Source organism: Carcharhinus amblyrhynchos, chromosome 21 (assembly GCF_965287045.1).
Source record: "Carcharhinus amblyrhynchos chromosome 21, sCarAmb.v2.hapA, whole genome shotgun sequence".
NCBI classification, from domain to species: Eukaryota; Metazoa; Chordata; class Chondrichthyes; order Carcharhiniformes; family Carcharhinidae; genus Carcharhinus; species Carcharhinus amblyrhynchos.
Window position 1 is genome coordinate 33,098,656 of NC_137344.1, and position 27,613 is coordinate 33,126,268.

At 41.7% G+C, this 27,613-nt stretch overlaps 1 protein-coding gene across 7 annotated transcripts in view; it reads left to right on the forward strand.

Moving 5' to 3' along the window:
- Window positions 1-27,613, forward strand: part of llgl2 (LLGL scribble cell polarity complex component 2) — a 106,557-nt gene that overhangs the window by 38,877 nt on the left and 40,067 nt on the right. For 6 of the 7 annotated variants that reach the window (XM_080208966.1, XM_080208973.1, XM_080208967.1 and 3 more), the window contains 3 exons: window positions 8,999-9,120; window positions 18,669-18,766; window positions 25,374-25,455. In XM_080208966.1, the coding sequence (XP_080065092.1) occupies window positions 9,046-9,120; window positions 18,669-18,766; window positions 25,374-25,455 (255 nt within the window). In that variant the 5' untranslated portion in view covers window positions 8,999-9,045. Of the gene's footprint in view, window positions 1-8,145; window positions 8,235-8,998; window positions 9,121-18,668; window positions 18,767-25,373; window positions 25,456-27,613 lie in introns of those variants that run through there. The other variant, XM_080208970.1, reaches the window with a different exon arrangement.

The following is a 27,613-nucleotide window of genomic DNA, read 5'->3' on the forward strand; positions in this document are numbered from 1 at the left end:
GACCACTGCTGTTCCTGAGGCGTAGGTACATAACCGTTTGAGAGGGAGTTCCAGGAATCTGACCCAGCAATAATGAAGGAACAGTGAAAAATATTTCCAAGTTTGGGATGATGAGTGACTTGGAGGGGAACCTCCAAGTGGTGGTGTTCCCAGGGATCTGCTGCTCTTGTCCTTCTAACTGGTAGTGGTCATGGATTTAGGAAGATGCAGCCTAAGAAACATTGTTCTTGTAAATGGTACACATGGCTGCCACTCTGTCGGTAGTGGAAGAATTTAATGTTTATGGAAGAGGCAGTAATCAAGTGGCTGTTTTGTCCTTGTTGGTGTCAAACTTTTTGAGCATTGTTGGAGTTGCACTTGTCCAGGCAAGTGAAGAGTATTCCATTACACTCCTGATTGTGCCTTGTGGATGGTGGACAAGCTTTGGGAAGTCAGGAGACAAGCTACTCATCACAGGATTCTAGCCTTTGACCTGTTCTGGTAGCCATGGTATTTGTATGGCCAGTCCAGTTCAGTTTCTGGTCAGTGGTAACTCCTTGAATTTTAATGGTTGGGGATTCAGTGATGGTAATGCTAATAAATGTCATGGGGCGATGATTAGATCCTCTCTTGTTGAAAGTGGTCATTGCCTGGCACTTGTGTGGTGCGACTGCTGTACTTGCAACTTGTCAGTTTAAACCTGAATATTGCCTGTGTCTTGCTGCATTTAGACATGGACTGCTTCAGTATCTGAGGAGTCGTAAATGGGATGATCATTGTGCAGTCATTAGTAAACATCCTCACTTCCAACTTTATGGAGGAAGGTCCTTAATGCAGCAGCTGAAAATGGTTGGGCCTTGGACACTGCCCCGAGGAAGTCTTTCACTGATGTCCAGGAACTTAAATGATTAACCTCCAATCACCACAGTCATCTTTCTTTGTGCCAGATATGACTCTAACCAGTGGAGGGTTTCCCCTAATTCCAGCTGACTCTAGTTTTGTTAGGATTCCTTGATGCTATACTTGCTCAAATGTTGTCTTGGTGTCAAGAACAGTCACTCTCACCCCTGGCCTTCAGCACTTTTTTTCCATGTCTCAACCAAGGTTGTAATGAGGTCAGCAGCTGAGCACCCTGGCGGAACCCAAACTGAGCGTCCTTGAGTAGGTAATTGCTGAGCAAATGTTGCTTGATAGTACTGTTGATGACTCCTTCCATCATGTTACCAATAATCAAGAGTAGGCTGATTGGGTGCTAACTGACAAGTTTGGATTTATTCTGTTTGTTGTGTACAGGACATAGCTGGGCAGTTTTCCACATTGCTGGATAGATGCCAGTGTTGTAGCTGTAGTGGTCACTGTTTACTATTGTGTTTTGGTTTCTATTTGTGGGAACTACTCTGCCATGTGGTTTTAACTTACTGCTCAGCAACTAGTACCTCCCTGAACACTGCCTTTTTTTTTCTAAAAAAGCAGAACATCAAAGCCTGAAAAAAAACCTAAAAAGATAGAAACATGCTGGGTGAGTAAAAGTGTGGAGTTCCACTGTACTTGAGTATTGTCCATCTGTCCTCAGTTCTGACTGACTAGTGTATCCAATCATTTCTACTGTGCAATTGAACTCTGCTTAACATCAGCCTTGATCTCCAATAATTGTACATCTCCACAAAGACAACGGGGGATCAGCTCTCCAGGTAACCCAGTTATACAGGCACGTGAAGCACAATACCTTTTTAATATCCAGTTCCTACTGCTAAGCTGTGATTGTGTCTGTTAACTGCCAAATATATTGTCATGAGGTCATACATCAAGGCTTCCACATCGGTTGTATTCTCCTGTGTGAATGAGTCACTGTGCAGCAAGCAGCAGCAGAAGTCCTGGGTGAACTTTCTATTTGCAAATCCCAACTCCTGCACAGCCTAAGCCCCACATTTAATGAAGATTTTTAAAATTAAACATTTTCATATGCTTTTTAAAATTTTGTAATGTAAAGAAAGAGTTTACAAAAAAGTTTTTAAAAAAAACCTGACTCTTTGTCAGGTACAAAGAGTACCTGACACTCTTTGTCTCAGGTACAGGAATTAGAGTAAATGGAGGCTTCTCTGGAGACCTCTACTACTAGGAGTAGTATTTTCCACAAATGAATGTAAACATTATTTAAATAATGCAAAATGGAATAAGCCCTTCATCGCTGATGACACGAAGGTCGGTGGTGTTGTGGATGGTCTGGAAGGATGGCAAAAGTTGCAGCAGGACATAAATAGGATGCAGGACTGGGCGGAGAAGTGGCAGATGGACTTCAACGCGGATAAATGCGTAGTCGTCCATTTTGGCAGAACCAACGGGATGAATGAGTACACTATCAAGGGCAGGAGTCTTGGTGGTGTTGAGGAGCAGAAGGATCTTGGGGTCCGGGTCCACAGGACTCTTAAATCGGCCTCGCAGGTGGAAGAGGTGGTCAAGAAGGCGTATGGTGTACTGGCCTTCATAAATCGAGGGATTGAGTTTAGGAATCGGGAGGTAATGCTGCAACTTTATAAGACCCTTGTCAGGCCTCATTTGGAGTACTGTGCGCAGTTCTGGTCACCTCACTATAGGAAAGACGTAGAAGCTATTGAAAGGGTACAGAGGAGATTTACAAGGATGTTGCCTGGACTGGGAGGCATGCCTTATGAAGTTAGGTTGAGGGAACTGGGTCTCTTTTCCCTGGAGAGACGTAGGTTGAGAGTCGACCTGATAGAGGTTTATAAAATGTTGAGAGGAATAGATAGGGTGGATTCTCAGAGGCTATTTCCCCGGGTTGAAATGGTCGCTACGAGAGGACACAGGTTTAAGGTGCGGGGAGGAAAGTACAGAAGTGATGTTAGGGGTAAGTTTTTCACTCAGAGGGTGGTGAGTGAATGGAATCGGCTGCCGTCAGTGGTGGTGGAGGCGAACTCGCTGGGGTCTTTTAAAAGACTTCTGGATGAGTATATGGGGTTTTATGGGATTGGGGGTTATAGATAGGTGTTGATGTGATCGGCGCAACTCGTGGGTCGAAGGGCCTGTTTGTGCTGTAGTGTTCTATGTTCTATGTTATATGTTAAGCCCATATATTTGAATCTTTTCCTGTGACTATTTATGAAAAGTTCTATTAATGCAATGTCACAAGATATTTGAGAATTTTAATAATGATTGACAATCCTAAAATGATTCTGTTTTCATTTACCCCATAACTAGTTTCAATTTGCATCTCCACTTTTTGTCTGTCCATTTGTAAATGACCAACTTTGAGTTATACAGCACCAGATGCAGTTAAAAATATCAGTGATTGACAGCACCTCCCAGAGCATGTACAGAAGATGCTCTCCTAGTATTGCGGCACAAATAAACAGTCTTTTATTTTTCTAAATGTATTCAGAAGTACTATAAATGATTAGTGATTTATTTTCTTGCTGGGCATTTTGTGGGCTATGCTTGAGGGAGTATGATTCTGCAAATGTTTAATACAGAGATTTATGGGGATGTGATATTATCTTCCTGTGAACCTGGAATATGTACCTAAGTCAAAGGTCTCCTTGAAATAGACCTAAGAAGTTAGAACAGAAGAGGAGACCCCTCCAGCCCCTTGAACCTGTGCTGCTGTTTGCTTTTCAACTAGAAGTACATATTGCTATCACGTTTCCCTATTCTTTCCCCATATTCTTTATTTTTCAAATATAAATCTTTTTTAAACAACCGTGTCTCTGCCTCAGTAGCTATAATAAAGCATGTCACCTTTTTATAACCCTCTGCATGTACATATTCCAACGTTCTTTCTGTTATGGACAGAAGGTGGGCTGAGAGGGAGTGATCAGTTTAAACAGCGCTGATTTTCCTTTTGCCATCTATCTGTGAATAGATGGAAAATAATTATTTTGAATTAGTTTGCTTACGCAGTGGCAGATTTCCCAATCCTTCGATTTTTGTGTATTCCAACGTTAGTAGTAGTTCAAAGCAAACACAGAAGATGAGTTCATTTCTTCACACTCAGGAATGTCCACAACATCCACATTGACACTGTAAAAGGGAAAGTAAAGAAAAAGAGCTTTACAGTACATGGACCACTGAAAACTGAAATGATTTATGCAAGTTTCAGAGTCCCAAAGAACCCAATGAGAAATTCTTTCAAGTAGGTGTTTTGAGTTTGGCTGAGGTCATAAGATTTGCTTTTCAGGTGGTGTCAATGCTACAAAGTGAACTAGATTGAGTTGGATTTGCAGGCGATGGTGTGAAATCTTTCAGCAGATCTTTCTGGTTAGATGGTCAAGTTCACCTGTCTGGATAGAACAAGCTTTTTTTTAGTGGCTTGCTATTTGGATGCTAAAATGGCAAACTGAGTGTGCAGCTCAAAGGTAATATTTAATTTAGTCAAAAAGCCGAGTCATGGGTCATGCAACGTTCCTTCTTGGTGATTTAAAAGATGTTTATCCAATGTCTGTTTTCAGAACTGATGTAATGGGTTGAAAGGGTGCTATTTTAAATTGAGATTCTGGCATTTGGAAGCCATTGTCTTCAGTCGACCCACTGACTCCAAGCAAGATTGGCTTATGAAATGCAAATTGCCTTCCTGTAGCTCTCTTGAAATTGGTTTGACCAGTCCCAGATTGTCTGTCTGTCTGTCTGTCTGTCTGTCTGTTAGTTGCTCTTTGGGCATAATGAGGTGTGATACTTCTGAAACTGAGAGGATAATTCTTTGTTCTGGAGTTTGATGAGGATAACTCGTTGACAGAAGGTCACCATCTTAATTGTCTTTGTTCAGCAAGGCAGTGCAGTTTAAAAATGAGGAATAGCAATAAGGTTAAAGTGCTTATTTTTCAAAAATGTTGGATTTCTGTTCCATGTTGATGGAACCCAATGTTTAGCTAATACCTGACTGTTTAAAGCTTTATAACAGTGGAACAGACTCTCTAATTCAAATGTCTCCTTATTTTGTTAGTGGCTGTGCTTTTGAATGTTATGGGTTCAGATCTTGTATCTTCACATATGGTAGGCTCATGTTATGCGGTATTAAACAGTGCTATGGCAGATGTAAAAGATGTGGAGATGCTGGCGTTGGGCTGGGGTGAACACAGTAAGAAGTCTCACAACACCAGCTTAAAGTCCAACAGGTTTATTTGGTAGCAAACGCCACTAGCTTTCGGGGCTCTGCCCTTTCGTCAAGTGAGTGGGCAGTTCTGATCACAAATGGCACCCTTTTGAAGAGGGGAAGGGAATACTGCTGTCCTCACCCCTTTTCCCAACCAACACCAGTAGTAACAGATTGAATAATGGCCAGTTAGTTATTCATTTACTTTTTGTAGGACTTTGGGTGCTAAGTTCAGTCAAGGCTAGATTTTTCCTTCATTTTTCATCCCATTCCCCCCTCCCCCTTACCATCCTCATCTGCCTTTTGCTTTTCTTCAGATCCCCCCCCATTTCTGTTTTCTTCTTTATCAAATGCTTTTCATAAATCTAATTTTTGCACTAATCTTGACCATGGATACCTTCCAACACTTTTGATCCCAACTAAAATGTACACAATTTGCATCAGAATCAACACATCCTTTGTGTATTTTTCCAACCAATTATTTTGATCTTTTATCCCAATGATCCTGGCTGAAGATGTGGAGACTCAGGAGCATATAGCACTGATTCAGTATGATGCTGCCTGGTTTGAGTGAATACAAATACAATTACCCAGAGATTACAACTCCTATGTTACGGATATTACTTGTGTGGGAGGGTTGAAATACCTGTTTTATATTTTGTATTTCTTTGTAATTCCTCCCCATTTCCAACAGCATGTGTTTATCCTACCCCAATATATCTGTTCGTGTCATCCATAATTAGACCTCTGTTACCACCTCCCATTGATCCCTGGTGGTGAGAGTAACAGGGCTGCTTCTAATATGTTACTGTCTCCTGCCACTCCTTAGACCTTTTAACCTGTGTGTATGACTGAGCCAATGAACTGAAAAGTTGCATCAATCAATCAATAAATACTTCCTACAAGAGGGGTTAAAGTGTGATCTTGGGCTATGGGTTTCAGAGCCATCTTTGCAGGCTCTCTTTGGATTTCTTGGTGCGGGGTGCAAACACCACCTCCACACCTGTCTTTCCTAAAGAGAAACGGTGGTGCCACTGGCCGAAAGCAGAAAGGGTTGTGCCGTCACTACATGTTTAGACATTGACCTCTGAGGCCACCTGCTGTCCAGTTTGAAAACTCATGATCCAAGGCATATTTGTTGGGATGGGGTACCGATTATAGTCAAAGCTCTGCTCTGACCTGCAAGTACTCTTCCTCCCAGAGTTTGAATGGTCCCTATTCTTGTAATGAATGGGAGCTTCTGCTTTCCATTGGCTTCAAACAGTTGGTCAGATTATTGCTTTTGTGTTGATGTGTCAGAATGTGAGGCTGTTGCTTCCAGCTTAACAACAGCAAACCATCATGTGTCAAAATGTACAGTATGTTATATAAAACAGGCAGTGTGGGTTATCCTACACGCAGCTCATGCCATCACAAACAAAAAGGGTCAAAGCTTTTGTTTCATTGTAAATAATTCACAATGTTTCTTTATACTCTGTAAGATGATCACAAAATATTCCATTGTGGTTAGATTGTGTTGAGATCCCGGACCATTTCAATGGTTCACTCACCTGTGATGTATCTCACAAGGAGCTATTATTAGTGCCTGTATTTCCCAGGCTGAGTTTCTTTGTTACAACATGAGACAGTGAACATGACAGTCTCAGTTGCTGCATTAAAACATATGCTGGTTTGACACCGACTAATGATATAAAATTGGGCAGCACAGTGGTTAACACTGCTACCTCACAGCGCCAGGGATCCAGGTTCAATTCCTGCCTCAGGTCACTGGAGAGTTTGCACATTCTCCCCATGTCTCCCACAGTCCAAAGATGTGTGGGTTAGGTTTGGCAATGCTAAATTCACCCTAGTGTCTGGGGTATTAACAGGTTAAATATATGGGGTAATGGGAATAGGATTGTGGTCAGTGCAGACTTAATGGGCTGAATGGCCTCCTTCTGCACTGTAGGGATTCTATGAAAGTTTTTGTGTCCCTTTAAATTATATGCAAAGGGACACAAAAAAATTTATATCATTAGCCTGTTATCTCCTGTAAAATTATCAGGACATTTCCGTATACAAGATTCCTAACTTGCAAAGAGCTCTGACAATGGAGAATTGATTGCAATTGTTTTCATAATCAATAAAAAGCATTTTAAATAAAACACTTAATCTCAGGGGCATTGTTTCAACTCCTACGTGTGGCCATTAAAGCTAAGAATCTGATTATCATCCAACTGAGGCACCTGGGCTGTGAGGGTCTGTATACATAAAGCCTTCACACATCAGGTGAAAAATTAGCATTTAAATTATTTATTTTGTTGACTTTCATGGACTGATTTATTATGAATTATGGCAAGTTTAAGTGATGATCTGTGTGGGGAATACGGTCCCTCTAGATGCAGTCATTTCTCTAAATTTATCATTGCAGAGTTTTAATAATATATCCACTGCCAATCACAGCCCCAACGTGCATTCAGTGATGTAAATGGGCAGCTTTACAAAATCCGATTTCATGTGGTAATTTGGGTTTAGAAAAGTTGGATCCTACCACCAGTGTCGGGAACAATTGGATATGCACTGACAGAGGCAGTGTGGGTCAAGTGCACATTTGCAACTGTTTGTGCCGTATCTTTGGATAGTGGCAGGAATTGGTGGTTTCAGGATTTGTTCACCTTATCTAAGGTGCATTTGTGGTCTCACTCCTGGCTGACTACTCACATTCCCAGCAGCACTTTGCGTTGATGATGACTCCAATTCATCTTGTTATTGTGTGTGTGTGTGTGTGTGTGTGTGTGTGTGTGTGTGTGTGTGTGTGTGTGTGTGTGTGTGTGTGTGTGTGTGTGTGTGTCTGTGTGTGTGTGTCTGTGTGTGAGTGATTCTGCTATTCTCCCCTCCCTTGGTAAATGCTTTCTTTATTTTTCTGGGTGGCAGTCAATTTGCTGGGTATTTTGGGGTTTGAAAGATCTGAGGTAGGTCAGCTGAGATGTAAGATAGTGAATTGTTGAGTAACACAGACCAGCAGAGCTCCATACTTGCTTCCTGGATTGAGTGAATTGTTCTCCATTGGGATAGGGAATGGATCCTGACAACAAGCCTTGCTCCTAGATGTGGTGGGGAGGAAATCTGTATTTTCATTTCTCATTCTGTTTGTGACACTGCTGGGAAGCGGGTATGTAGTTATTTAGCATGAATTAATTGGTGCTAGATTTCGATGCCCCAGATTGTCCAGGGTCCTGCTGATGTTGTCTTTTAGGCTACAGCTGTGTGAAGAAAAATTTTTTGGATAATCCGCTGGAAGGAAACTTGCATATGGAGCTAAAAGCCATATGCAACAATTTCCTTCCAGGAAAGGAGAGCAGCAGTTTGGTAGAGTTTGAGGAATTCACCCTAACTCTCTGCATGTAACCTTAAGTTTTTGTGAAGTTCTGCTGATTATGGCTAAATTACACAGACCAGGGTCCACTCCTCACTGTGGTTGAGGTTAACATTTTAAAAATAATCTTCCGGTCAGTGCTAGTGCCTGTGGACCCTAAGCCCCACCCAGACTCAGCACCTTCAGGAGCGGGGGGCTCATAAGAGAGGGAAACAGCACATCTGGAAAAACAATTTGGTAAATAAGGAAATGTTACTGATGATCTGTATTGAACATCAGATGTTAGACACGAGCGGAGGGTAATAGGAATGCTGTGTTTGAAATGTGCCTCTGTAAACATTGAGTTGGGTTAATTATTGCTGACTGTGAGTGCCAGCCAGCTGGGAATGATGTCACCTCAGTAGCCTGAGCTTTACAAAGAGTGTGTTGTTGGATGATCGGCATCTGGACAGGGCTTGGTGCAGATGAGAGTACCTGTCACTAGGGGCACCGTGAACTGGAGAGAAGGGTACCTCTGACTGTGAACTAACTAACCAGCCATATAATTTTCTTTTCTATAGGAACTAAGCAATTGATAGTTGTGCTGAAGCTCCACTAAACTGGAACAATGAAGAGATTCCGGAGACACGGACATGAGCTACACCGAGAACGCATCAAACAGGACCTGTTCCAGTTTAACAAGGTCAGTCAGCTTCCCTACCTCTCCTGAATGAACTGATCTCGCTGAGGACAGTTCTGTTGATTCTGGCATTTTGCTGTTATCCTGCCTAACTAACTGTTATTTCTTTCAGCCTAGCCTGCTAGCAGGCTACAATTCTCAGATATCAGAGCTAAACCCATTTTTGGTGTTCTGTAAACACATTCTAGTGGCTGTCTATAGATGGGGAAATGAAACAGCCTACTTCTGGTGAACAAAGTCCCACAAACAGCTGTGAGGCAAATGGGCAGATTTTCTATTTTGATGCTGGTTGAGAAAGCAATATTGATCAAGACACCTGGAGCACTTACTGCTTTCAGATAATGGTTTGAAATGTTTAGGATTCTCCAGAATGGATTCAAATTGCACTCAAAAGATCTATTTCTTTGTGCTCAGTATGGCATTGAAGAGTCATCTAAGATGGTGTTCAAATCCAGGGCTAGAACAGAAATCTGTGGCATGAGTCCAAGTAACTTTCCATGAACCAAACCCAGAAACAATTTTTTAAAAAATTAGTTAGGACAGAGCTTCTTGAGCTGTTGTTGTTGCACTTCGATTGAGTTCTGCCTATATACAGGTTGACTGCTAGCTCAGACTGAAGTGATCTTTCTTTTTTTTTCCCCAACCCATGGACGTTTCTTACCACACCAGGTTTTAGTCCAACCTATTTATTTGATAATATTCTCACAAGCTTTCGAGGGGTTACCCTCTTCGTCAGGTAAGAGGGTAACCCCTCGAAAGCTTGTGAGAATATTATCAAATAAATAGGTTGGACTAAAACCTGGTGTTGTCAGACTTTTTACTGTGTTTACGCCAGTCCAACGCCGGCATACCCACATCGTTTCTTACCAGACAGTTAACCATGACTTCTCTTGTTCAAAGGTGTGGCATAGATCCCCTTCCACGTCTGGGTAAATGATGGAATTCCACAATGTTCTGTGGACCCTTTCAGTGTCAGATTTGATCTAACATCTGCTCCCGTCATTCTTTACTGTGGCAGAAGGCATTAAAACACTTTCACTTCAATCATTTTCCCACTTGCAATAGTTGCTAATGCCTGATGCCAACTCCTTTTCTTTATTTTTTTTCATGGGATGTGAGTGTCACTGTCTTAAGCCCACAATTGTTGTCTTCCATAATTGCCCTTGAACTGAACATTTTTAGCGGGTGGTTATGAATCAACTAGATTGTTGTGGGCCTGGAGTCACAGGTAGACTAAACTGGATAATGATGGTAGATTTCCTTCTCTCAAGCATAATGGTGAATCAGATGGGTTCATGGTCACAGTTACTGCACAGTAAGAAGTCTCTCAACATCAGGTTAAAGTGCAGCAGGTTTTTTTTTGAAATCACGAGATTTTGGAGCACTGCTTCTTCACCAGGTGAGTGGAGGTTAGTTCACAAACACAGCATATGTAGGTGAAGACATATTTGCAAAATAATTACGGATTGGAATGAAGAATGGTTGGTTGGAATGCAAGTCTTTACAGGTAATCAAGTCTTTACTATAGGAACAGTCTGTGTAGAAAATAGAACATAGAGCATTACAGCGCAGAACAGGCCCTTCGGCCCACGATGTTGCGCCAACCAGTTAAAAAGTAATGACCCTCTAACCTAAACCAATCCCTTTCCATCCATAAACCTATCCACGGATCTCTTAAACGTCCCCAAACTAGGCGCATTTACAACTGCAGCAGGCAGGGCATTCCAATCCCTCACCACCCTCTGGGTAAAGAACCTACCCCTGACATCCGTCCTATAACTACCACCCCTTAATTTAAAGCTATGATCCCTCATGCTAGCTTCCTCCATCTGAGGAAAAAGGCTATCACTGTCCACCCTATCTAAACCTCTAATCATCTTATATGTTTCAATAAGATCCCCTCTTAGCTGCCTTCTTTCTAACGAAAACAACCTCAAATCCCTCAGTCTCTCCTCATAGGACCTCCCCTCCATACCAGGCAACATCCTGGTAAACCTCCTCTGCACCCTCTCCAAAGCCTCCACATCCTTCCTATAATGTGGGGACCAGAACTGCACACGATACTCCAAGTGCGGCCGCACCAGAGTTTTGTACAGTTGCAACATGATGCTGCGGCTCCTAAATTCAATCCCCCTACCAATAAACGCCAAGACACCGTATGCCTTCCTAACAACCCTATCTACTTGATTCCCAACTTTCAGGGATCTATGTACACATACACCTAGATCCCTCTGTTCATCCACACTATTCAGAGTCCTACCGTTAGCCCTATACTCTACACATCTGTTATTCCTGCCAAAGCGAATTACCTCACACTTTTCCGCATTAAACTCTATCCGCCACCTCTCAGCCCAGCTCTGCAACTTGTCCAAGTCTCCCTGTAAACTATGACACCCTTCCTCACTATCTACCACACCACCGACTTTGGTGTCATCAGCAAATTTACTAATCCACCCAACTATTCCCTCATCCAGATCATTTATAAAAATTACAAACAGCAGTGGCCCCAAAACAGATCCCTGAGGCACACCACTTGTAACTGAACTCCATGACGAATACTTACCATCAACCACCACCCTCTGTCTCCTATCCGCCAGCCAATTCCTGATCCAATTACCTAAATCACCCTCAATCCCATACATCTGCATTTTCTGCAGAAGCCTTCCATGGTGAACCTTATCAAACACCTTACTAAAGTCCATATATACCACGTCAACTGCCTTACCCCCATCCACCTCTTTGGTCACTTTCTCAAAAAACTCAATAAGGTTAGTAAGGCACAACCTACCCTCCACAAAACCATGCTGACTATCTCCAATCAATTCATTATTCTCCAAATAACTATAAATCCTATCCCTAATAATTTTTTCTAAAACCTTGCCCACAACAGAAGTAAGACTCACCGGTCTATAATTCCCGGGGAAGTCTCTGTTCCCCTTCTTAAACAATGGGACAACATTTGCTATCCTCCAATCTTCTGGCACTATACCTGTGACCAACGACGACCTGAAGATCAGAGCCAGAGGCTCTGCAATCGCCTCTCTTGCCTCCCAGAGAATCCTAGGGTAAATCCCGTCCGGCCCAGGGGACTTATCTATTTTCAAACCCTCAAGAATATCTAGCACATCCTCCTTATCAACTGCAATACTGTCCAGTTTGCAACCCTGTAACCCAGTGTTCTCCACAGCTACATTTATGGGATAATAATAAGGGGATAATAATAAGTTAAAGAGGTGTGAATTATCTCAAGCCAGGACATTTAATAGGATTTTGCAATCCCAGGCAGTCTGGTGGGGATTGCAAGTAGTGTGATATGAACCCAAGATCCAGGCCTCAATTGTCCTGGCTTGAGACAATTCACAACTCTTTCACCAGTCATTATCCCTCTCTCCAATCTCTTCACATTCCAATCTGTAATTATCTTGCAATTGTGTCTCTGTCTATATATGCTGTGTTTATGAACTAACCTCCATTCACCTGATGAAGAAGCAGCGCTCTGAAAGCTCGTGGTTCCAAATAAACCTGTTGGACTTTAATCTGATGTTGTGAGACTTCCTCCTGTGTCCATCCCAGTCTAAAGCTGGCATCTCCACATCACATTTACTGCAATTAACACTTTATATTCCAGAATTATTAATTGAAATCTGATCACCTGCAATGATAGATTTCAACCCATGTCCCTACACTAGCCTGGCCCTCTGAATTACTAGTTCAATGATGTTATCACTACACCATCATCTGTCACTCAAAGATGCTCGATTTCAAATACAAACATCTTATGGAATACGTTTGATCAAAATTGAGAATCTGTTTGGTCTTGAGTCACTTTTGAGTTATAGTGTTTACAGACTGAATTGTTTATTTCATATTGACTGGAGTCTTTTGAATAAAGGCAATCAGGCAGATAGTTATAGCACATGATGAGGAAAACAAACTGGATGTGTTTAAGAAATTTTGTATATACAGCATGAGCTCGGTCATAACAATTAAGAACAGGGAGTAGACTATTTAATCCGTCAAACCTGGTTTGTTATTTGATAATATGGCTGATCTGATTGTGACCTTATCTCCACTTTGACTCCTGTGTCAATCAAAAATCTATCTGATCAGTCTTGAACATATTCAGTAACCAAACTTCCATTGCAACTCTCTTCCACAGAGAGCAAAGATGAACAACCTTTGATAATTTTTTTCATCTCCATCTTAAATAGAAGATCCTTTATTCTCAAACTGTGTCCCTTAGTTCTAGATTCTCCCAGGAGATGAAACCGCCTCCCAGCATCTACTCTGTCAAGCTCCATTGGAATCTTACATGTTTCAATAAAGTTCATTCATTCTTCTAAACTCCAATAGGTGTAGGTTTGACAGTTTCTCATAAGGCAAACTCCTTCAACCCAGAAATCAGCCTAATGAACATTCTTTGAACAGCTTTGAATGCATGTATTTTTAAGTAGGAAGAACAAAGTTGTACAAGTACTCGAGATAAAGTCTCACTAATGCAGCTGTTGCAATTCCCTACTTTTAAACAGCATGCTCCTTCGTGAAGACCGACATTGCATTTGCTTCCATGCTCATTCTTTGTGACATGCAAGAATACCCAGATCCCTCTACTGCAGCATTCTACTGTCTCTATTTATAATATTCAGCATTTTGATTCTTCCTCCCAATATGGACAGCCTCACATATTTTCCACATTTATACTTGTATCTGCCAACTTTTTGTCCACTCATTTAACTAATCTATATATCTTTACAGACTCTTTATATCCTCACAACTCCATTTTCTACTTTCTTTATTTCATCAGCAAATTTAGTTACAATACACTCGTGACATAATGGCAGTGGTTAGCACTGCTGCCTCACAGCACCGGAGATCCAGGTTCGATTCCTGGCTTGAGGACACTGTGTCTGTGTGGTGTTTGCACATTCTCCCAGGTTTCCTCCAGGTGCTCTGCTTTCCTCCCGTAGTCCAAAGATGTGCTGGTTAGGTGTGTTGGCCATGCTAAATTCTCCCTCAGTATACCCAAACAGGCACCAGAGTTGGTGACTAGGGGATTTTCACAGTAACTTCATTGCAGTGTTAATATAAGCCTACTTGTGACTAATAAACGTTAACGCAATCCCTTATCCAAGTCCCTCATATAGATTGCAAATAGTTGAGGCTCCAGCAATGATTCCTGGAGTACTCATCCAGTTACTGTTTGCCAAGTTGAAAATGACCCATTTATCCCAACTCTGTCTCCTGTTGGTCAGTCTATCCCCGATTCATACTAATCTATCACCCCCAACACCATGAGCTCTTACTTTGTGCAGTAAATTGCCTGTTAGTGTCCCCAAGACGTGTAGGTTAGTGGGGTTACAGGGGATGTGATGGGCTTGGTTAAGATGTCCTGTCAGTGGAAATAGAAAGTAGCACTTTACCGAATGCTTTTGGAAATTCAAATATGCTACATCCATTGGTTCCCCTTTTATTCAACAAGCTTGCTACATCCTCAAAAAACTGTCAGACACATCTCTTTTTACAAACCCATTTGACTCTGACTGATTGTGTTATGATTCCTAAATATCCTGCTACTGCCTCCTTATTAATGGATTTTTATTTCCAGTGACTGCTGTTGGTCAAACTGGCCCATGGTTTCCTGCTTTCTATTTACATCCTTTCTTAAATAGTGATGTCGAATTTGCAGCTTTCCAATCAAAGAATCATAGTGCAGGAGGCCATTCGGCCTATAAAGACTGCACTAACTCATTGATGATACATCTTACCCAGGCCCATCCCATCCCTGTAACCTACACATCTTGGGGCATTAAGGAGCAATTTAGCACGACCAAACCACTTAACCCGCATATTGTTGGACTGTGGGAGGAAACCGAAGCACCCGGAGGAAACCCACACAAACACAGAAGAATATCCAAACTCCACACAGTCACCCAAAGCTGGAATTGAAGCCATGGTCCTCGATGCTGTGAGGCAGCAGTGCCAACCACTGGGCCACCATGTTCCCCACTCAGACCTTTCCGGAATCATGGGAATTTTGGAAGATTACAGCAAATGTCTTTTCTATATCTGCAGCCATTTGTTTTAAGGAGGATTCTGGCATTTGGGACCAGAGGGCTTATCAGACTTTAGTGCCATTAGTTTTCTTAAAACAATCATGGGAGGAAAAATTACTAAGATTCTTCCTCCCAACCCCTTCCCCCCAAATCCACCTTCTTGCTTTTCCATTTTTCTTGAGATGCATTCTGTCTTCTATTGTGAAGATAGCTGCAAAATATTTGTTCAAAGTCCCTGCTATTTCCTTGTTGCCTGTTATTAATTCTCCAGTCTCGCTCTCTAAAGAACCAACACTTAATTTAGCTATTCTCTTTTTTTATACTTGGAGCTTTACCATCTACTTTTATATTTCCTGCAAGTTTTATCTGTGCTCTAATTTTCCACTTTTATGTTTTTGTCATCCTTTGCCAGTTTCTGAAATGTTTTTGGCCTACCGCTAATCGTTTCTTCATGGTACATTTTTGTTCTCAATTAGATACCATCCTTAAGTTTCTTTAATTAATCATAGACGCTGTATCTTTTTCATAGTATCTTTCAAAGTGGGATATCTCTTAGTTGAAATTCTAAAATGTCTGCCACTGCTTCTCTACTAAAGTTTTGTTTATTAGTCACAAGTAAGGCTTACCTTAACACTGCAATGAAGTTACTGTGAAATTCTCCTAGTCACCAGAATCCGGCACCTAACCAGCATGTCTTTCAGAATGTGGGAGTAAACCAGTGCACCCAGAGAAACCCATGCAGACACTGGGAGAATGTGACCCAAGCCAGGAATCGAACCTGGGCCCTGGTACTGTGAAGCAACAATGCTAACCATTATGCTACTGTGCTGCCCTATGTTATTTATCATTTGACTTGCCAACTCTGTCTTCTTATCCTTCTTCTAATTACCTTCATTTAACTTTAAGACACTTGTTTCAAACTCAAATTTCTCACCCTCAAACTGATAGTGAATTTTTTTCGTGTTATGATCACCCTTGCCTAAATAATACTTTAAGAACATAAGAACATAAGAACATAAGAAATAGGAGCAGGAGTAGGCCATCTGGCCCTTCGAGCCTGCCCCGCCATTCAATAAGATCATGGCTGATCTGTCGTGGCTCAGTTCCACTTTCCCGCCCTCTCCCCATAACCCTTAATCCCTTCTCTTATCAAAAACCCATCAACCCGCTTCTTAAAAATATTTAGCGAGGCAGCCTCCACCACTTCAACGGGCAGAGAATTCCAGAGATTCACCACCCTTTGAGTGAAGAAGTTCCTCCTCAACTCCGTTCTGAACCGCCCCCCCTTTATCTTGAGGCTGTGCCCCCTAGTCCTACTGTCTTTTTTGAGCGGGAAGAGTCTTTCCACCTCTATCCTATCCATCCCATTCATCATCTTATACGTCTCAATGAGATCTCCCCTCATTCTTCTAAACTCTAACGAGTACAAGCCTAGTTTATTCAGCCTCTCCTCATAGCTCAACCCCCTCAACTCCGGTATCAGCCTAGTAAACCTCCTCTGCACTCCCTCCAAGGCCAAAATATCCTTGCGCAGGTGCGGCGCCCAAAACTGCACACACTACTCCAGCTGCGGCCTCACCAATGCCCTATACAGCTGCAGCAAGACCTCCCTACTTTTATATTCAATCCCGCTCGCTATGAAGGCCAGCATCCCATTCGCCTTCCTGACCACCTGCTGCACCTGCAGGCTGGGTTTTTGCGACTCATGCACAAGGACCCCGAGGTCCCTCTGCACCGTCGCCTGCTGCAGTTTTTCGCCACGTAAGTAATAGTCCTTCCTACCATTCTTCCTACCAAAGTGGACCACCTCACACTTGCCAACATTAAATTCCATTTGCCATTTCCTGGCCCATTCGCCCAGCCTATCTAGATCCTTCTGCAGACTCTCCACACCCTCCGCACAATTTGCCTTTCCCCCAATCTTGGTGTCATCAGCAAATTTCGACACCCTACACTCGGTTCCCTCCTCCAGATCATCTATATAAATGGTAAATAGCTGAGGCCCCAGCACTGACCCCTGGGGCACCCCACTAGTCACCAACCGCCAATCCGAATAGCACCCATTGACCCCCACTCTCTGCCTCCTATTTGACAACCAATCCTCTATCCACGCTAACACCCTACCCCCAACTCCATGTCCTCTGACCTTCTGCAGTAACCTCTTGTGAGGTACCTTATCAAACGCCTTCTGAAAATCCAGAAAGACCACATCCACCGGCTCTCCTCTATCCACCGCCCTAGACACATCCTCATAGAACTCCAGTAAATTTGTCAGACACGACTTCCCTTTAATGAAACCGTGTTGCGTCTGCCCTATCAAGCAATTCCCTTCAAGATGCCTCGCAATTTCCTCCTTAATGACGGATTCTAACATTTTACCTACCACAGACGTTAAACTAACCGGCCTGTAATTCCCCGCCTTTTGCCTGGCACCCTTCTTAAACAACGGCGTAACATTAGCCGTTACTGTGAGGTCATTAATGAATCCTGTCATTACACAGCCTGGTTTATTCCAGAATGTATTGTTCTAGGAAGCTGTCCCTAATACATTCTGTGAACATTTAAGGCTGCTTTTGCCAATTTGGTTCATCCAATCTATACAAAGATTAAAATCACCCCCAATTATTACAATATATTTCATTCAAGTCCAGATTAATGCACAAATTGCAAAAGATTGCCATGCAAGTACAGCAATAATTAGGGCATTATTGTTTATCGAGAGGGGAACAGAATACAAAAATAGGGAGGTTATGCTTCAGTTGCGTAGTACAACCACGTCTCGAATACTGTGTATAGTTTTGGTTTCCTTATTTAAGGAAAATTATATGTGCATTGGAAGCAGTTCACGAGACTATCTTTTGGAATGTTTACTAGACTAATACCTGGAATGGGCAAGTTGCCTTGAGTTGATTGAACTATATAAGATCCTGAGGGGCCTTGACAGGATGGATGTTTCCCCTTGTGAGTGCATCTAAAACTAAGGGTCACTTATTAAAAAAGGTGTTGCCCATTTAAGATTGAGATTAGGAGAATTTTTTTGAGGGTCAAGTCTTCCAACCTTATCAAGATTCTTGATGAACTAAGGTTCCAATGTGATCATCCATGATCTTATTGAATGATCGAGCAGGCTTGAGGGGCCGAGTAGCCTATTCTGGCTCCTAATTGATATGTTTAGATGTATGTTCATATTGGAATCCTGGTAGTGGGATTTGTACATGATCCAAGAAGCAGTGTTTCAATTGGATATCAGTAGGTGAAATGGAACTTTGCTTTTCAATTCCACAAAAATAGAGATTTCTTAAATTGGACAATCTTTTTGCATGGTACCATGTCAGCTGTGTGAATGGTAATATGTTGAATTGAATACTGATCTTTGACTTGTGCAGCTGCTGACGTCTGCTCACGTTGTCACTCACCAAAGTTGTATAGACAAGGTTCTCAAACATTCTATGCTGACTGTGCAGTTATTACAAAGTGGTTTTCCTTTCCTTCCCACAGACTGTGGAACATGGATTTCCGCATCAGCCTAGCGCATTGGCTTATTGTTCGAGTCTTCAGCTCATGGCCATTGGAAGTCGGTCAGGAGCCTTCAAGATGTATCTTTTCACATGTAATTTAAATATGTTTGCTTTTGGATTTCATTGACCTCCAGCTTGCTGGATGGTGATGTAGTTGAATGTTTTTTTTCTCCACCATTATAACATGGGAAGAACGGTCAAACCTTCAACTCCAGTTGCTTCAGTTGATTCCTCCCATGATCATGGGCTGTTACCAGGCTGAGCGCTGCTATCTGTTAATGATGCATTGTATGTAAAGGAGGTGAATCTCATTACTGCAGGTCCTGGACTCCAAGCAGACACAAACTCATGGGGTTACTTCTGATTAATCCCAGTAGATACTAAATGTAACAGTGACTAACAAGGCTCCAAGGTCACAGGTTTCCACACTTGAGTATTGTTTCTAAAGCTTTGTTTATTTATTAGTCACAAGTATGGCTTATATTAACACTACAATGAAGTTACTGTGAAATTTCCGTAGCCGCCACAGTCTGATGCTTGTTCAAGTCAATGCACCTGACCAGAATTTCTTTCAGAATGTGGGAGGTAACTGGAGCACACGAAGGAAACCCGTGCAGACACGGGGAGAATGTACAAACTCCACACACAGACAGTGACTCAAGCCAAGAATCAAACCCAGGTCCCTGGTGCTGTGAGGCAGCAATGCTAACCACTGTGCTACCGTGCCACCCATTTCTTCAAGCCCAACAATAGTAAACTTATTGGTAGTCACTTTGTCTCTGTGCTACCCTGAGAGCTGAACTACATATGGTCAAGAACAAGAGGAAAAGTACTTGTACAATTTATTTTTAAAAACTTTGTTCCTGCAAGCACAGGAACATTTCCACTGAGTTCTCAGTCACAAGGGAATAGACATTTTGTTTTACCCTTGACTGAAATCAGCAAGAAGATGCACATGGTCTTCCAAGTGTGCTGGTATTGTGAGAGTATTGATGAAGTGAAGCCTCACCATCTTCTGCTTATCCTTATCTGATATGTTAAGAGTGTAAACCATCAAGATCTTTGGCCATCTGCTCACATTCTGAAGCAGTTGAGTCCTGGACAACACACATTGGAGGGAGAGTTTCAAAGACGAGGGGGATTGAATATAAAAGTAGGGAGGTCTTGCTGCAGCTGTAAAGGACACCTGAGGCTGCAGCTGGAGTACTGTGTGCAGTTTTGGTCACCGCACTTACGCAAGGATATTTTGGCCTTGGAGGGAGTGCAGAGGGGGTTTACTAGGCTGATTCCGGAGTTGAGGGGGTTGAACTATGAGGAGAGGCTGAATAAACTAGGCTCGTACTCGTTAGAGTTTAGAAGAATGAGGGGAGATCTCATTGAGACATATAAGATGATGAATGGGATGGATAGGATAGAGGTGGAGAGGCTCTTCCCGCTCAGAAAGGACAGTAGGACTAGAGGGCACAGCCTCAAGATAAAGGGGGGATGGTTTAGAACGGAGTTGAGGAGGAACTTCTTCGCTCAAAGGGTGGTGAATCTCTGGAATTCTCTGCCCGTTGAAGTGGTGGAGGCTGCCTCGCTAAATATTTTTAAGTCGCGGGTTGATAGGTTTTTGATAGGCAAGGGGATTATGGGTTATGGGGAGAGGGCGGGAAAGTGGAACTGAGCCACGACAGATCAGCCATGATCTTATTGAATGGCGGGGCGGGCTTGAGGGGCTGGATGGCCTGCTCCTGTTTCTTATGTTCTTATGAATTTTGTTAGTGTGTGGAGTCACAAAGTCCACTTCACTTGGAAGTTTCCACTGATGTTTGCCCAGGTGGATCCCAGGAACTGGAACATATGCTTATGGTCTGCAGCTGGAGACTCTACTAGCCCCATACTATGCACAAATTACACAAACACTCCATTAGAAGGTGTCAGCAGCAGTTGTTGATGGATTTCCAAAGCGCACTCTAAGTTGCCACACAAACGGTTTAATTGAGTTATGGGTGATTATATTAGCATGGATGAAAGATTGGTTGATGGACAGGAAGCAACGAGTAGGGATAAGTGGCATTTTCAAGTTGGCAGAGTGTAAACAGTGTCATGGAGAGTCAATATTAGGACCTCAGCTATTTGCAGTCTGTATTAATGACTTTGAAGGGACCAAATAGTCGCGTATAGTTGGGGCCAAAATATCTGATTTCAAGAAGAAATTTCATATAACTCTTGGGATTAAAGGGATCAAGGGAAATGGAAGCAGGGGGATCAGGTTATTGTATTTAATGATCAAGATGAATGGCAGAGCAGGCTTGAAGGGCTGAATGGCCTTCTCCTGCTTCTAGTTTCTATGTTTCTAAATTTGTTGATGATACAAAAATACCTTTTGACTTTCAAGTATCATTAATAATGACCGTGGCTGCTTAGAAGACTTGCAGCTAGTTTGACTTTTGGATGGAACTCTGTCACTGCAAAACAATTTATGGCTGGTTTAAAAACCAACAAAATATTGCTGTCTCATCATGTGACTTTTTCCCCAAGTCCAAGTCATTTTCAAAATAAGTGGATGGTTAGGTCAATTATGCATCGTGTGCAGTGGATTTCACACCTTGAGAGTGACAGCGCATGGATTTGTATCTGAATGATCCATTCTATTTGAAATGAGCCCAATCCCGTGATGCCTAATTTTGTGCCATAACCTCGAGGATACCATCTTATTTAATAGTTACTGAAATTTCAAATATGCTACATTGACTCCATCAATTGCAGTGTCACATTCGGGAGAGAGATGCAAGATCAGAACAGGATTGGTAAAGAGACTAATAATGTATAGAATAAGGAAAAACCATATAATGAAAATGCACAGAAACTGAAACTTTCTAGCAAGTGCAATAGACTGAGGATAACGATAGGAAGACAACAGGAAGGTCAGTCAAAATGTTGGCCAATGCAGTCATTTTGGAGAAGGAGGTTTCCAGAGGAGGGATTGCGTAACTGTTGCAAATTATCCTTTTTCTAAAAAAAAGTTTGCCATTGGCTGACTCTTGTCATATCTCTAGCTTCCCAGTTTGGGCATCACATACTCATGTTATTTACTTTGTTCTGATTTAAAGTCCTAGTTTTGGACTTAACAAAAAATCAATTTTGACTTGCCCAGTGACTCCTTCATAACAAGTTTTGAAACTATCCCGTCTCATTGCACAAACCTAGATCTAAACTTACAACTTTGATTCCTTTAGATATAAATCTTAAAAAGAAAACTACTTTGAAAGCTTCTATCTCCACTCTGAGTGAAAATTTTATTGCCCCTTTTGTGTACTTTTTAGGTCTATCCAAAGATATTCTATATGTTCCCTCCACCCAACTCCCGTGAGCTAGGTCCTATCCAGGCTGGCCCCTCTTTCATTTTTCCCATTTCTATTCTAAAGATTAATTATCCAGAAATATTTCATTTTCAACCTTGATCACACTGGAATCTCATCTCTAATGGCCATTAGATAAAACTTGTCCATTTGTGTGTAATATTGAATCGTCTATTTGGATACAATTGTTTTTGCATTCACATTGTAGCTTGGATGTTCTGGCTCCTCCTGCCAGCAAGATCATCTGGTCCCACAGAAGGCAGCCTCCCACGTCAGGTTCCCTGGTGGTGAGATGGGCAAACCACACAAAATGCCATAAATATCAGCAGGGCAAGAGATCCTACTGGCAGCCAATGGCAAGCCACCTCAGCTGCTGGAAAATATGATGCAGGGGGGCAGAAAATTCCACCCAATGCCTTTACCATTAATTATTTTCTCTATTGTTACCTATTCATTAATACCCATAAACTCCAAGCTCTTGGTCCCTTGTCTACTCTGCTGATTTTATCTGATGTAGGAATGTTATGCAAGGTGAGTGATAAGGATGTGTTTATTAATTGCTGAGAATTGATGGAATCTGCAATCCAAGAAGACTCATTATTAGGGATGAGTGGGTGTGTGCACTTTGTTGTTTAAAATTATTTTGTGGTTATGTTTCACAATCCCATAACCATTATTATTGCACTCCACTTTGCACATTGCAGGGTCTGTTTAGTATGTTTTGTTTTCAATTAACTTCATTGGAATTTCCTGTATGTTTTATGATTGTTTTAAAAAAGCGTGCATATTGCCTTTATACACAGTGCAGTCCAATGTAGCATTGAGCTTCACAGACCAATAAGGATCCCCCGACTTCAGTTTCTGGTCTGTACCATCACAGGCAATGATCACTTCCTGATGTTTGAGGGAGCAGAGTGAGTGGGGGACATATTGGTATCTGGTGAGAGCTGCAATAGGATTGGCTCTCATTTCTGACCAACTGTCACTTTTCCCTCCTGCCTAGTCATTGGCGTACTTGAAAACCCCTCACTTGACCTTTTTTTCTCCCCCAAACATCCATCGCTCTTCATCTTCTCGTAGCCCCTTCCTACCCTGACATTATCCAACTTCAGTTCTACTAACAGAACCATCTTCTGAGCCTCTTCGCTGTGCATTACATTAACTGACCCTGGGTGAATTGGGTAAACAAGCTAAGATACAGGTCAGTAGATGTGCGTCGGCAGATATGCAAACAAATAATCCAAAATGCTCAGCAGGAGTTTATCCCAATCAAAAAGAGGGATCCTGTGAGAAAGGCAAAGTCCATGGTTATCAAAGGAAGTCAAAGATAATGTTAAATTGAAAAGCAAGATATCCAAGTAGCAACGGATAGTGGCAGACCAAAGGACTGGGAAGATTTTAGAATCCAGCAGCAAAAGACTAACAAGCTCAAAGGAGAAAATGAATTTTAAGAGAGAATTTGCATCCAGCATTAAAAGCAAACAATAAGAGTTTCTATGAATATATAAATAAGAAGCAGGCAGATAAGATAAATGTGGAACCTCTACTGAACGGGGCTGGTGAATTGATAACAGCAAACAAAGAAATAGCGGATATGCTAAGTAACTTATTTTGCATCCGTCTTCACCATGGAAGACATTGAAAATATCCTGAAGGTATTGGATGGGCTGATTTTAAATAACAACATGGTAGAATTTACAAAAATCCCAATCACATGGGGTGGGGTATTAGAAAAACTCATATTGGGCTAAAGGCGGACAAGTTGCCAGAACCTGGTGAACTGCATGCTTGGATTTTATTGGAAGTGGCTGCAGAGATAGTTAACCCATTAGTTGAAATTTTTTGTAACTCGCTAGATTCCAGGAGGATACTTGAAGATTAGAAAACAGCTAATGTGACTGCCTTGTTCAAAAAGATATAGGTTAGTTAGTTTAACACCTATTATTGGCAAAATGCTGCAGTCAGTAATCAGAGGAAATAGCTAATCATTTAGGAAAGCTGAATATTATCAAATCTAGTCAATATGGTTTTATGAAAAGTAAATCATGTTTGACAAATTTGCTCAAATTGTTTGTGGATTAATTAACCCCACCCCCCAGTATTGTTTGTTCCAAGCTCCTCCAATTTCTTTGTTAGCTATACTGTTAGACAAAAAAATTATTGGCCGGGGGCTCATGAAATGAATGCACCTGTGTTCTTTGACCCTTGTTATTTCTTGTTTCCACCTTGACTGATTATACTTCCTGCTCTTCTAAGCCAAGATCCTTCCTCACTCCTGTCCATATGTTAAACTTTTTATCAGGGTTATGCCCACCTTCTCCATTTTGTCTGTCTTCTCAATATTTTGTTCCTAATCTTAGTAGTCATGCAGTCGCACAGATAAGTCACATTTGTGTCCTATTGCGCCATTAATTTGTCTGTCTTGTTATGAAAGCGTCAAAGTCTGCTGAAACAGCTTTTAACTTTGATTTTTCACTATTGTCATTAGCTTTGTATCTGGGCATAATTGCAGGCTTCAGAGACTCTGAAAATTGGTTGTTCCACTAAATCTGTGACAAATTAACCAGTTGGCCCATTAGCCCTAGTCTACTGAGCTGGGATTAACAGTAAATCCCTCAATTCCTATTTTGGTAGTTTCCCTGAGGAAGTATTTAAGTACTTGCAAATTTGGGGAAAATATTTGGCTGTCACTAGTATTAAATCTGATTGCAATTGGAGATTGCAGTTGTGTGGCAGCCTCACTGCCCTGTGTTGGAGTAGAAAAGGTCTAATGGTGAGTACTGAATTTGCTGTGGTTACTGCTGTTTGTTTGCCTGGGAACTTGCACGATAAAAACCCTGCATAATGAATTGTATGGATCTTTGTGTCTTGTCGTAACATTCGGTTCACAGCACAGAAACGGACTATTTAGTCTAGCAGGTTCATGTGGAGCATAAATATCTACAAGAGACTCCTCCAACCCCACTTCCTTTTAATACTGTTAGCATAATCTTATGGTGCTCATTTTGTAAAGTGTGGTTTTAACCTAAAACTCCATTTGGACACTGTATGGAGACATAATCTCCTAAGGCTTCAGGACAATTTATTAACACTGTTCAGACACTTTGCATCTGAGCCCCATTATCTCTGTAGTCCAGTGGGGCAGAGGCTTGGCATCAGCTTCCTGGGCGTTACCCAAGAATGAACAATGAGCTGTATTTGATATCATTTTCCAATTGACCCCATGGTTTCAGAAATGTGGAGTCAACTTAAGCCAGGTCTGAAGAAAGTAATGAAATACTTGTGGACTTGAGTTTAAATATTACACAATGTATGTTGAGATTCTTAACCTGTGGCTGTAGCTATGGAGCGCCAGAGGTGGAGGTCATGGGCTTGCATGAGGAGAATGCAGCTGTTACCCAGATTCACTTCCTACCAGAACAGGTAATGCGTTATTCTCTTTTTGTTTTGTCACTTCATTTTCACATGTTGTTATTTCTTGTCTCTGCTCTCTCCTGACTGCACTAATTCCCAAGGCTTTGTAGAATTGAAATGGCATCCATTTCAATTTGGGTCTAAGTGGAACAGCTTTACAGGACATTACAGGAAGAATTAACTGGCATTCTGCTCCACTCTGTGGTGTACACTTTAAACCAGAGCTCACTGGAAATCGCAAACGTTTCAGTTTGCAATTCATTGTATAATTGTAATTTGAAGGGTTAGAGGGAGTGACAAGTGCAACAAGCCAGTAATGGGAACGGGAATCAGCCATTCGCCCCCTCTAGCTTGCTCTGCCGTTAATGAGAACATGGTTGATCTGCAATCTAACTTCATAATGCACCTTCGTTCCATATTTTTTAATACTTGTGAATAATGAAGACTTAGCAATTTCAGTTTTAAAGTTAACATTTGAACTAGCATTCATTGCCATTTATGGAAGAGTTTCAAATGTCTCTATACTTTTGTACATGGAAGTGTTTTCTAATTTCACTCCTGTCTGGCTCTAATTTTGGTCAGTTGCAGTTGTAGCCAAATTTCATGTACTGTAACATGGTGGCACAGTGCTGCCTCACAGTGCCAGGGACCGGGGTTCAGTTCTGGCCATGGATGATAGGGTCTGTGGAGTTTGCACATTCTCCCTGTGTCTGTGTGGGTTTCCTCCAGGTGCTCCAATTTCGTTCCACATTCTAAAGGTGTGCAGGTTACATGGATTGGCCATGCTAAACTGTCCCTTAGTGTCTTAAGATGTATAAGTTAGGGGGATAAGTGTGAAGCTATGAGGATAGGGCCTGGATAAGATGTTCTATCAAAGAGTTGGTGCAGACTTGATGGGTCAAATAGCCTCCATCTGCACTTCAGAGGATGCTTTAACTGCTGAGTTAAAGACTGAGTTAATAGTGAATGTGTTGCTTTAGTTGTTAATCTTGGGGCACTGAACACAATTAAACTTTAAACATCTCCAAAGTGGTGGTTGTGGGGGAGGGAAAGGAGAGACAGACAAATAAATGTAAAGAAAACAGATTGGGAGAACAGCCATGGGAGGTGGAGTGGACCAATTATTTTACTACTTCTGTTGATATTTGCTATAATATGTCCAGCCTGAATTGGCAACCCTAATCATCATAACTTGACCAGAAAAATGACCCCAGTCTTGGGCTGAACTTGCAGCGGGGAACAGGACTGACTACTATGGAAATTATAATTGCTGCAGCATAGATGACCATGCATTCAATTACCCACGCTCCAACCTCTGGAGTTCCATCCCTACACCTCTGTGTATTTTTGCCTTGCTTTCCTCCTTTAAGACACTCCTTTAAACTTACCTCTTGGCAAAGCTTTTGGCCATCTGATCGAATCTCAATTTGTGTGGCTCAGTATCATGTTTTGTTTTAAAATGTTCCTTAAAAGTACCTTGGGATGTTTCATGGCGTTAAAGATGTTATATAAATATAATTTGCTTTCTGGGATTTTCTGGATTTTGTCCTTCCCATCAATACAATGTGACAATGAACAATAAATTTCATAGTGCCCACTCTGGTGACAGAAACGTAGGGTCTCTGTTCATTTATGTTGTACATTCTCAATGCTTGTATGTCATCACATTCTGCAACACTTGAATTCTCAGCATGGCCTGCACACATTTGGCACCCAATGAATGAAGTAATAAACAGCTGTGAGTGATGCAGGAATTAGCCGCTTTCACGATCACACTAAGTTGACATTTCTCAAATGTACCATTAGGTTTTGTCAATTTTTAATTGTACTTTTACTAACCAAAATGGACACATGGATTTACTGCCAACATTATGGATTTAATTGTTTGAATTGAAAGTACACTTTTGGTGGGAGTAAATGCAGTGAATGTAATCCTGGATTTTCAAAAGTTCACAACCAAGGTCAATAATTTGTGGAGTCCTGAAACAAATAGTAGAAATAGCAAATTGGCAACAAAACAAAGTTGTAGATAAAGGAGTTTACTCAGACTGACAAATGATGAGAAGTGATGTTCCACAAGGATTGGTGCTGGAGCCACTATTGCCCAGTTACATAAATAGATTCTGGAATTGGAAGTATTTCGAAATTTGTGGGTGACACCAATTTG